General features: G+C 42.7%; 1 protein-coding gene across 1 annotated transcript in view; it reads left to right on the top strand.

The window, feature by feature from the left end:
* Nucleotides 1-12,964, top strand: part of spidr (scaffold protein involved in DNA repair) — a 451,063-nt gene that overhangs the window by 130,140 nt on the left and 307,959 nt on the right. The window contains exon 7 of the mRNA XM_070892572.1: nt 10,414-10,514. Coding sequence (XP_070748673.1) covers nt 10,414-10,514 — 101 coding nt within the window. The remainder of the gene's footprint in view (nt 1-10,413; nt 10,515-12,964) is intronic.

Raw genomic sequence — 12,964 nt, 5'->3', positions numbered from 1 at the left:
GGGAGACAGAGAGAATGTAGATCAGTGAGAAGAGGACTGATGAGTGAGTGGGAATTGCTGTGGGATAGAAGATGGGCAGTACAGGTTGTATCTCTCCAGTCCAGGTCTCTCTGGTCCGGCAACATCCCTGGTCCGGCATCATTTCTGGCGGGTGGGTCGCGACCTGCGCTGTGTCCTGGGGATGGCTGCTCCTCTTCTCCCCGCTGCCTCCTGTGTTCCCTCTGAGGTCGGGTCAGAACGCTGTGTCCTGGGGATGGCTGCTCCTCTTCTCCCCGCTGCCTCCTGTGTTCCCTCCTTGGTTGGGTTGCCATGGAGAGGAAGCGAGAAGCGTGACGGCTGACTGAAGCACTGAAGCTGGGCCTGAGAAATGCTGCGCAGTAGCCTTCTGCGCAGAATGCGGCTGGGTCGTTGTCAGCAGTACCCGGTAAGTCTAGGGTACTGCTGACAATGCTAGGGTCGGTGTGACCTCCTGTGATCTGGAAAATTCTCGGGTCCCAAGGGTGCTGGACTGGAGAGGTACAACCAGTAGTGCTTTGCATGAGCTGAAGTTCATAGACTGTGGAAGATCTGAGTCTGGTCAGGAGCGCATTGGAATAATCGATTCTGGAGGTGACGATAGCATGGACGAGGATTTCAGCAACAGATGTAAGGTGGAGGCAGGGCACGTTATGGAGGTAGAAGTAGGCAGTCTTTGTGATGGAGAGAATATGGGGTCAGAAGCTGAGCTTGGGATTGAGTGGATGCCAAGGTTGCAAACATTGCAATTCAGCCTTAAACAGTGATGGAGGAGGAGGATGGAGTCATTGACAAGAGTACCATGTTTGTAGTGGGGGCGAAGACACTAGTTTCCGTCTTTCCAATATTTAGCTGGATGGGAGGTGGAGGCGTGACTGGATGTTGGACACAGAGGCATCCACGCTTTCATGATGCCATTGTATTATCCGATTGATTGTCATATTTTTATAGTGGTAAACATTGGCCAGACTGAACCCAGTCTATTCAAATGACAAAAACTGTACCTTTTAGCCTCAACTCCATCCCACTCCCCAGCTGCTCACTTTGGCCCATTACAAATATGGTGGCTAACTAATGGTTTGAGTGTAAATTTTGAGAGCATTACACATTTTATAATGTAAACAATTTCATTACTAATATATTGCTGGGTTATGTGAATTAGCATCTATGCCGATATACTTATGAACATTATGAGTATAAGGACAGTGTTTGTCATTGTGATGTGGAATATTTCAAACCACTTGCCACATTAATATCTAAATAATGGCAGGAGTCACCGGATCAGAGAGAATCACATGAGCTAGGCGTTTTCAAAAATGCAACAACCACACCTCTGGCAATACTGTTAACTTGGGGTTCATATGAAATGATGTGTGGGGAAGAATATCGTTGTCAAGAAAACAGTGGTCCAGGAGGACAAAGTCGTTAGTCTACGGAAAACATATGGTCGGCTAAAAAAAAAACTCTGAATTGTGACAGTTAATTGATCTATTTACTGCAAAATTCGCAACTTTCAAATAACCAGTAGAAATATCTGAATTTTGGAAATAGAATCATAGAAAATAGGTGCAGGAGTAGGCCATTCGTCCCTTTGAGCCTGCACCACCATTCAAGAAGATCATGGCTGATCATTCACCTCAGTACCCCTTTCCTGCTTTCTCTCCATACCCCTTGATCCCTTTAGCCGTAAGGGCCATATCTAACTCCCTCTTGAATACATCCAATGAACTGGCATCAACAACTCTCTGCGGTAGAGAATTCCACAGGTTAACAACTCTGAGTGAAGAAGTTTCTCCTCATCTCGGTCCTAAATGGCTTACCCCTTATCCTTAGACTGTGACCCCTGGTTCTGGACTTCCCCAACATCGGGAACATTCTTCCTGCATCTAACCTGTCCAGTCCAGTCAGAATTTTATATGTTTCTATGAGATCCCCTCTCATTCTTCTAAACTCCAGTAAATACAGGCCCAGTCGATCCAGTCTCTCCTCATATGTCAGTCCTGCCATCCCGGGAATCAGTCTAGTGAACCCTTGCTGCACTCCCTCAATAGCAAGAACATCCTTCCTCAGATTAGGAGACCAAAACTGAACACAACATTCCAGGTGAGGCCTCACCAAGGCCCTGTACAACTGCATTAAGACCTCCCTGCTCCTATACTCAAATCCCTGAGCTATGAAGGCCAACATACCATTTGCCGCCTTCACCACCTGCATGCCAACTTTCAATGACTGATGTACCATGACACCCAGGTCTCGTTGAACCTCCCGTTTTCCTAATCTGTCGCCATTCAGATAATATTCTGCCTTCCTGTTTTTGCCACCAAAGTGGATAACCTCATATTTATCCACATTATATTGCATCTGCCATGCATTTGCCCACTCACCCTGCAGCCTCTTGGCATCCTCCTCACAGCTCACACTGCCACCCAGCTTAGTGTCATCTGCAAACTTGGAGATATTACACTCAATTCCTTCATCTAAATCATTGATGTATATATTGTAAATAGCTGGGGTCTCAGCACTGAGCCCTGCGGCACTCCACTAGTCACTGCCTGCCAATCTGAGAAGGACCCGTTTATCCCTACTCTCTGCTTCCTGTCTGCCAACCAGTTCTCTATCCATGTCAATACATTACCCCCAATACCATGTGCTTTGATTTTGCACATCAATCTCTTGTGTGGGACTTTGTCAAAAGCCTTTTGAAAGTCCAAATACACCAAATCCACTGTTTCTCCCTTGTCCCCACTCTACTAGTTACATCCTCAAAAAATTCTAGAAGATTTGTCAAGCATGATTTCCCTTTCATAAATCCATGCTGACTTGGATCGATCCTGTCACTGCTTTCCAAATGCGCTGCTATTTCATCTTTAATAATTGATTCCAACATTTTCCCCACTACTGATGTTAGGCTAACTGGTATATAATTACCCGTTTTCTCTCCATTTTTTAAAAAGTGGTGTTACATTAGCTACCCTCCAGTCCAAAGGAACTGATCCAGAGTCGATAGACTGTTGGAAAATGATCACCAATGCATCCACTATTTCTAGGGCCACTTCCTTAAGTACTCTGGGATGCAGACTATCAGGCCCTGGGGATTTATCAGTCTTCAATCCCATCAATTTCCCTAACAGAATTTCCTGATTAACAAGGATTTCCTTCAGTTCCTCCTCCTCGCGAGACCCTCGATCCTCTAGTATTTCCGGAAGGTTATTTGTGTCTTCCTTCGTGAAGACAGAACCAAAGTATTTGTTCAGTTTGTCTGCCATTTCTTTGTTCCCCATTATAAATTCACCTGATTCTGACTGCAAGGGACCTATGTATGTCTTCACTAATCTTTTTCTCTTCACATATCTATAGAAGCTTTTGCAGTCAATATTTATGTTCCCAGCAAGCTTCCTCTCATACTCTATTTTCCCCCTCCTAATTAAACCCTTTGTCCTCCTCTGAATTCTAAATTTCTCCCAGTCCTCAGGTTTGCTGCTTTTTCTGGTCAATTTATATGCCTCTTCCTTGGATTTAACACACTCCCTAATTTCCCTTGTTAGCCACGGTTGAGCCACCTTCCCCGTTTTATTTTTACTCCAGACAAGGATGTACAATTGTTGAAGTTCATCCATGTGATCTTTAAATGTTTGCCATTGCCTATCCACCGTCAACCTTTTAAGTGTCATTCGCCAGTCTATTCTAGCCAATTTACGTCTCATACCATCGAAGTTACCTTTCCTTAAGTTCAGGACCCTAGTCTCTGAATTAACTGTATCACTCTCCATCTTAATAAAGAATTCTATATTATTATGTTCACTCTTCCCCAAGAGGCCTTGCACAAGATTGCTAATTATTCTTTCTCATTACACATCACCCACTCTAGGATGGCCAGCCCTCTAGTTGGTTCCTCGACAATTTGTTATTCATGCGCTAAATAGGTTTAAAATATCTTCTGTAAAAAATACATATTTGGAAACTCTTATTGGTCTAGAAAACCATCCCTAATACACTCCAGGAAACCTCCTCCACCGTATTGCTACCAGTTTGGTTTGCCCAATCTATATGTAGATTAAAGTCGCCCATGATAACTGCTGTACCTTTATTGCACGCATCACTAATTTCTTGTTTGATGCCATCCACAACCTCACTACTATGTTTGGTGGTCTGTACACAACTCCCACTAGCGTTTTCTGCCCTTTGGTATTTTGCTGCTCTACCCATACAGATTCCACATCATCCAAGCTAATGTCCTTCCTTACTATTGCATTAATTTCCTCTGTAACCTCCACAATCATCCAGAATTTCACACTCCTCCTCGATATCTATATTGCCCCTTTCCTTTGTGAAGACAGGCGCAAAGTATTCCTTAAGAAGCATACCCACATCTTCTGTCTCCACACACAGATTACCCTCACGTCTCTAATAAGGCCCTACCCTTTCTTTAGTTATTCTCTTGCTCTTAATATATTTATAGAACATCTTTGGGTTTTCTTTGATTTTACTTGCTAAGAATTTTTCATGCTCTCTCTTAGCATTCCTAATATCCTTTTTAATTTAACCTCTGAACTTTCTGTATTCCTCCAGAGATTCTACAGTATTTAGCAGTCGGTATATGACATAAGCTTCCCTTTTTTCTTTATCCTCCCCTGTAAGTCCGTAGACATCCAGGGGGCTCTAGAATTGTTATTCACACCCTTTTTCCTTAAGGGCACATGTTTGACCTGAGCCACCCTCTTTGAATGCCTCCACTGAGCTGACACTGATTTACCTTCAAGTAGCTGTTTCCAGTCCACTGTGGCCAAATCACTTCTCAACTTAGCTTTTCCCCAATTTGGGACTTTTATTCCTGGTCTATTCTTGTCCTTATCCATAACTACCTTGCATCTGACTAAATTATGGTCACTGGCACTCAAGATCTCTCCCACTAATACCCCTTCCACCTGTCCAGCTTCATTCCCCAAAACTAAATCCAGAACCGCCCCGTCCAGTGTTGGGCCTGTTACATACTGACTAAAAAAATTATCTTGAATGCATTTTAGGAATTCCGCATCCTCTATACCCTTCACACTATATTTGTCCTATTGCCCTATGGTTTTTGGACTTCACAGAAATTTGCCTGCAAATTTGCTCTTGTATCTCCCTCCCACTGTTTGAGGGTCTATAATACACGCCCAGCAGTGTGATCGTCCCTTTTTTATTTTTCAGTTCGACCCATATGGCTTCATTTGATGATCCCTCTAACATATCATCCCTCCTCAGGCTGAAACGCTCGAAGTAATAGTTTCTTTAATCTGTAGCGCAACGCCCCCCCCCTTTTTACCTCCCTCTCTGTCCTGTCTAAAAATCCTGTAACCAGGAATATTGAGCTGCCAAACCTGCCCTCTTTCAGCCATGTCTCTGTAATGGTTATAATGTCATACTCCCAAGTGTCTACCTGTGCTCTCAGCTCAGTCTGGTGCATTTTCTTGATGGCCTTCGTCTTGGCGTCGGTGGGCCTTATGCCATCTGCCATGATTCTTCCCAAGAACTCGACCTCCCGCACCAGGAAAACACACTTCAAGCGTTTCAACCTGAGTCCCACGCGATCCAACCAACTAAGAACCTCTTCCAGATTCTTCAAGTGCTCAATGGTGTCCCGACCTGTAACGAGTATGTCACCTGGAAAACCATGGTGCGAGGAACCGACTTTAGCAGGCTCTCCATGTTCCGTTGGAAGATTGTCGCAGCCGACCGAATCCCGATCGGGCATCTGTTGTAGATGAACTGACCTTTGTGCGTGTTGACGCAGGTGAGGCCTTTTGAAAACTTCTCCAGCTCCTGCGTCATGTCGGCCGAGGTCAGTTCCAGCTTGGTGAACGTCTTCCCTCCAGCCAGGGTCGCAAATAGGTCGTCAGCCTTGGGTAGTAGGTACAGGTCCTGTTGCGAAAAACGGTTAATTATTACTTCATAGTCCCCGCAAATTCTGACCGTGCTGTCCTCTTTAATTACCGGGACAATCGGACTGGCCCACTCATTGAATTCCACCGTGCGATGATGCCTGTCCAGCTCAATTTCCACTTTCTCACGCATCGTATACGGTACCGCCCGTGCCTTGTGGTGGATGGGTTGCGTACCGGGAACCAAATGGATCTGCACTTTCGCCCCCGAGAAGCTTCCAATGCCTGGCTCGAACAACGATGGAAACCTGCTCAGAACCTGGGCACATGAGGCGTCGTCGACGGACGAAAGCGCTCAGATGTCATCCCAGTTCCAGCGGATTTTTCCCAGCCAGCTTCTGCCTAACAATGTGGGACCATCACTTGGCACAATCCACAGCGGGTGTTCGTGTACTGCTCCATCAAAGGAGACTTTGACTTCTGCACTGCCAATTACAGGGATCAGTTCCTTGGTGTAAGTCCTTAGTTTGGTGTGAATGGGGCTAAGCTTGGGCCTGTGTGCCTTGTTGCCCCACAGCCTGTCGAAGGCCTTTTTACTCATTATGGACTGACTTGCACCTGTGTCAAGTTCCATAGATACTGGAATTCCATTCAGTTCAACTTTCAACATTATTGGTGGACATTTCGTGGTGAATGTGTGTACCCCGTACACTTCTGCCTCCTCAGTACGAGACTCCAATTCAGCCTGATCCACAGTGGATCGCTCTTTCTCTGCAGCGTGGTGGTTTGCAGCTCGCCTGCACATTCACTGGAGGTGTCCCATTGTTCTGTAACCATTGCACGCATAGTGCTTGAAGCGGCATTGATGGGGCCGATGATCACCTCCCCAGCGCCAACAAGGTGTTAACTGCCTCGCGTTAACAATTGATGGACTCTGGGTTATCTGAGATTGTGCAGCAGCAGCCAGCGCGTACGTTCTGCCATGTATATTCCTGCTCGAAAACGACGTTACTTTGTGCACAGTACTGGACGAAACTTCTTTACTCTGCAAAATCTGTTTGCTGCTGTCGCTGGTGGTCATAAATGCCTGGCCTATCGTTGTGGATTTACTTAGATTCGGAGTTTCAACAGTCAACAATTTGCAACGGATTACCTCATGGCCAATGCCCAGTACGAAAAAGTCTCTAAGCATTTGTTCTAGGAATTCCTCACATTCGCAATGTCCTGTGAGGCGCCTTAGTTCGGCGACATAGCTCGCCACTTTCTGGTCCTCCAACCGTTGACACGTGTAGAACAGATATCTCGCCATCAAAACGCTTTCCTTAGGATTTAGGTGCTCCCGGGCCAGCGTACACAATTCTTCATAGGACTTAGCTGTTGGTTTTGCCGAGCTCGGAGATTCTTCATGCCATAGGTTGTTGCCCCACAGACAGTTAGGAGGATCGCCCTTCATTTGGCAGCGTTCTCATCACTATCCAGCTCATTGGCCACAAAGTATTGGTCAAGTCTCTCCACGAAGGCCTCTCAATCGTCCCCTTCTGAGAACTTCTCCAGGATACCAACTGTTCTTTGCATTTTCCCGCGGTTGTTCATTACCTCGTCGCCTATTGATGCGTTCACAATAAAGGATGAAACTGAGTACTGTGTACAATGAGCAAGTGTGACCTTAGCTCCTTTAATAAGATTCCAGAGTGCAGGTACCTTGAGGATGGTCTGCTTACATACCATGCTCCCAAGGGATGCTGGGATTCATTGGGGCTGCAACAGGTATGCCCTCTGGTAGTAGTGTAATACAGGTTGCAAGAGGTTAAATACATAACACTATCCATGTAGCTCTCAGCCTCGCGGATGCAGTGTAGTGACTCCAACTGCTGCTCAATCTCTGAAACGTGGAGCTTGAGTAGTTGAAGCTGGAGACAGCTCCTGCACACATGGTTGTCTAGGCTGCGCGAAGCGTCCAGGACTTCCCACATGCCGCAGGACATGCACTCTACAGGATTGAGCTGCCCTGCCATCCCTCTAATTAAACTTAACTGATTGGCAAGTATCTCTCTTTCTCTTTTTATAATCACTTACCTGCCTGGATGAGGGCTGTGAGCGGGCAGAGGTCGGAAACGCAGTTTGGAGCCGAATCCGAAATCAGTGGGGCGCACTTGGCAGCGGGAGGCGAGGAGCGGGAGGCCCGGAGGTCAGCGAGGAGCAAGGGGCCCAGAGGTCGGCGAGGGGAGAGAGAGGTTTCTGTAGGGAGGAACTTCCATCTGCCCTGGACCAAACAGGAAACACCTTCACAGGAAACCTTATATTCAACTCTCCAAGACTTACTTGGGTACAAACAGGCTGATCTTGGATGAATTGCAAAAACAGCAGGGCAATATTATAAAAAACCTCTGACCTCTCCAACTATCCTTTTTCATACTTATAACTGCGCATATTTTAGCCCCTTAAATTCTAATATCTATTTACTATTTTAACAGTGAAATATTGGGGATGTAAGCCAGGATTACGCAACTGTGTGTAGAACAATGCCTTACTGAGCTAAAACTCAAGCATACTGCTGCACCCTGGCTATAAAAGTATATGCATTATAATTTAGAAATACTTGGATAGGCGTTAATTTAGTTTCATGTATAATTATTTATGACTGTAGAAACTTGTTCAGAGTGATCAGGTGTAGATATTGCATCATATTCCTCGCGATTGATCTTGACACAGGACTCCTGACAGTCTTGCGTCTCATGGCAGCATTGGGTCTTCTTAACAGCGCCCTGACTCTCTGATCTGTTAGGCTGTACAATCTCCAGTTCATGGCATGTTGACTGATTACGCAATTTGATTAAATATCCGCTGGTCAAAATAGCCAGTGAATATAATGCAGACGAATGCAAAGAATTGCACGAAGGTAGTAGAAATGGGCAACATACATACTCCATGAATGGTGTTGAAATATCTAAGGATATAGTTGAAAGAGACTGTAGGATTCTTAGCAGACTCAATGCTCAACATGTCCAACCAATGCAGAGCAACAACCAACCAAGCCAGTAGAATGTTGAACTACATAACTAAAACAGCAGAATTGCAAGTCAGAGGAAGTCATGCCCAAACTGGTACACTGCTCTCATTAGACCACACTTTGAATACTGTGTCCAGTACTGAGAAACAAGGTAGACAATCAATGACTGCAGAAGTAACAGCAATATTGGAATTGTGTATGTGAATAAAATACCCTTTTTAAAAACCTATTTCATACATCATTGGATAAGTAATGAAAAATGTTAATGTTGTACAGGTATTGGGTTAATACAAACTTCAATTGGTCCATAGAGTTTGGATGTCTTGCCAGAACTTAGCCTGCTCTAGAATTCTCTTCTGTTTAAACAGTCCAAAAAACTGTGAAGTCAGAGCTGCCAGTCATCTAAGATTAGAAAGGGACAATGATTTGCACTTTTCTTTGCATAGAATGTTACTGAGCAGGTGCTCCCACTTCATTTGGTTTGTAAGGACCTGTTAACAACAGAAGAATTGTAAGGACCTGTTAATGCATTGCCCGTGTACAATTTAATTACCACCTAGAATAAAGCATCTGTATCGTGACTAATTTCCAAATCAAGTCTCCATTTTAAATTGGGTTAAGGAAAGCCAGTTCCATTTTAACACTAGCTGTTTCAAAAAATAAAACATAGAACTTTCCTATTTTGTCGACCTCTCCTTCTGTTGGAAAGTGTCTCGTCTTCACTCAGTTTAAGATTGATCATTGTGTAAATTTGTGAACTACTACTCATCAACACTGCTCTTTTAGTACCCATCTTATTTTTTTCAGAAATCTGTTTATTTTTTTTAAATGTTTTTGTTTAAATGACAAAGTTATGATTCATCACATCGCATTTTGGAAAATTACAGTCTGGTTACCAGGAAGAAATTAAATTTAGAGGAGGTGACATTTAACCCAGGGTGCTTCACCACTTCATATAATTTTAAACTTTGTGGCTTAATTTAACTCGGTGAGTATTGCACTGTTACTCTTCCAGCCAGTTTGTCCAGAAATATCAACAGTTTCCATTGGAAAAAAAATATTCAAATGGTGAAAGTTAATATTTATCTATGGTAACTAATTGTTCAAAGGGCTGCTGGTAGGGAGATTAGCGCCTTATTAATCTGTAAATTATCAGTGAATGATTGCATAGTATGTCTAAAGTTGCTGACCAAAAGAAAAGGTATGGACCCATATCCTTCTGCGTAATTTTATTGTGGATACAATATTTCAGAAAACATAGGTCTTCCTATGGCTATCTGTTGCCAATTAAACAATTATATTTATAGATATGAGAGCTATAAGCTGTATTTGATCAGAACCAGATATTTTTGTAAGATTTCAATATTGTGCCACTTAGTTGGACGGTGACCGAACTACCTATACTATTAAAATGTTAGATTTAGACCTGTTGTGTTCTGTAACTGAGTACAGCTGCACTAAGTTCCAAATTTCTTGTGAAATTGGTGCCAGTTAGAATGAATCTAACAATTATTTTATTCTTTACAGAGGTGGGCTAGCGGAGAGATTAAACCGGCTACAATGCAGAGAGAGGTCTGCCATCATTTTCTGGAGGCATCAGTCTCTAACTGATTTCAAAATTTATGCAGGTAGGATCCCTGTAGAACTTAAAGCAATACTTTATGCAGGAGCCTTCTACCCAAATCTATGTTTTCAACCATTTATGTGCAAGAGCTTGCTGTGGTCAGCATTATTTCTGAAAAGTCTCCTTACTTGTGTCTATTCCAAACTTATTCCTAAAATGATTTAAGAACAGCATGTAACTTTGTTTGTATGTCAACTTGGGGTAGTAGGTTGGACTTTTGCCTCTAAATCGGACGATTATAAATTTAAGACAAACTTCAGCATTTGAGAACCTAATCTAAACTGACACTCCAGTGTAGTACTGCACAAATACTGAATTTTCTGAAATGTCGTTAAACAGTGGTCCCTTCTGCCTCTTGCAGTAGTTGGCATGGATATTGAAGATCCAATGTCACTATTTGATGCAGAACAGGAAGTTTTTGTAGCCTGATCAAATGGTCCTCCCTCAACCAAAAACATAATCCCTGAAATTCCGGCCGGAGGCTTCTTTCAGCCGAACGCCTCCACCGGAGAATTTTTACGAAATTACGAAATCTGTGATTCCGGTGGGGAGGCCTTCTCTTTCCTGCGCTGCGGAGCACACTCCCGTTCTCCAGGTTCCAACGCATCATGTGTGACTGCACAACCAATCAGGTAAAGTATTCTCATTAATAGCAATGGGAATACCGTTTCTACGAGTTCTCATTGCTATTAATGAGAAAGAAAAACCCAAACACACTAAACACCACAATAAAAAATAAAAAACACACCTCACATAATTAAAATTGATTGAAATTAAAGTTAATAAATGTCTTTTTTTTAAATCAGAATATATATTTTTTCTAAGTTTTGTGATTAGGGTTTAAAATAAATTTACCTTAGTGGGCAGGGTTTTTAACAAAAAAATATGGTTTTACATTTATTTTTATGTGCTTTTTACATGTTTTAAAACTCTTTCCCTGGTAAAAGTAGGCTATGCGCCTGCTTTTACCAGGCGCAAGAGTTTTTAGCATATTCGATGGGCAAATACTGTAATCTTGCCCATGCGAATGTCCTTGCTGACGAGATGCCAGAGCTTGACAGATTGGAAAAGCCGGTTTTTGGCGCTTGCGCATTGCGTGCCGAAAACCAGCTTTTGCAATGCCTTCTCGGGTCCATACACACTCCATACGGACCCGGGGAGGCCGGAATTTCAGGGCCATAATTTATTGTATTGCTGTTTGTGGGATCTTCCTGTGTGCAAATGGCTGCTATTTTTATACATAGCAATGGTCATTGTATATTCATAATAATTCATTGAATGTGAGTCATTTTGAGATATTTCTGGGAGATGTGATAACGTGTTTTAGAAATGCCAGTCTATTTTCTTTGAACAGTTGTTTAAAACAAATGCTGCTGGTAACAGAATATAGTTGACATTAAGAACATGGCCCTGCAGTCTCTCAACTGTGATGACTAAGAGGTAGATGCCTTTAAATTAAAAAAACAGAGAATTTAAATTTCAGAACCCAAGTTTGAATATTAGTTTCCACTGTCATTGGAGTGGATTTTCTACCTAGTGTTGTTACAATTCGGGTTTCCCCAGCTACTTTATCTTGTATCCAACACAAAAGCTGGTTCCTATTGATAAGTCCAGGATGATCTGCGATAGTGTGCTCTGGGCGAACAATAAACCCATTTATTGCTTTCTGGATTACAAGTAGGATTTCTATTATGTATCCCCATCACTTGAAAAGATGATTAACATCAGACATACCATACACGTTTTTTGGTAGCAGACTGAATTATCAAGCAGGTTTATTCACAGATTGAGCCGTTTACAACAAGTTGTTAAAGATAATGCAGCAGTTTGGAACCAGTTCATGAAAGGATTAAACAGATAAACCAGTTGATTTGAATGGCTTTTTCTGCAACATCTTCAACCAATAGATAATTGCTCAAAAGAGATTAGTTGCTTGATCCCTACTGTCCCTAATAGTCTTTCTCAGAATTATGTAGGTGCCTTAACTATAGAGTTGTGTTTTTCCTCTGCCTGTTAAAGATAGGTCAAAACCATAATTAACTAGTATATCCAAATTATTCAGCTCCTAAGCCCGTAAAGTCCCTTTAAAAGCAGTTTTTGAGAAGACAATTTGGGAAATGATAGCATTTCACTCGAACAATGAACAACAAGCTGTAAAACAAACATGGTATAGTAAGGACACATGTGGCGTCTACCAATATCTATGCTAGAAATATCGTGATTAGATTATGTTGTTGTTTATTAGCATGTTAATTCTTTCTGGTACTTTGCTGTGCTTGGTGATTAATTTCTAGATGCGGATATCTGCTAGCAACCACAACAGTTTGCATTTATAAAGCACCTTTAATGTAGTAAATCATCATAAGACACTAAACAGGAGCATTATCAGACAAAATTTGACACCAAGCCACATGAGATATTAGAAGAGGTGACAAAAAGCTTGGTCAAAGAGTT

This window comes from Pristiophorus japonicus, chromosome 1 (assembly GCF_044704955.1).
Source record: "Pristiophorus japonicus isolate sPriJap1 chromosome 1, sPriJap1.hap1, whole genome shotgun sequence".
In the NCBI taxonomy this organism is placed as follows: Eukaryota; Metazoa; Chordata; class Chondrichthyes; family Pristiophoridae; genus Pristiophorus; species Pristiophorus japonicus.
The sequence above is the reverse complement of the archived record's forward strand: the minus strand, read 5'-3'. Positions and strand labels throughout refer to the sequence as shown.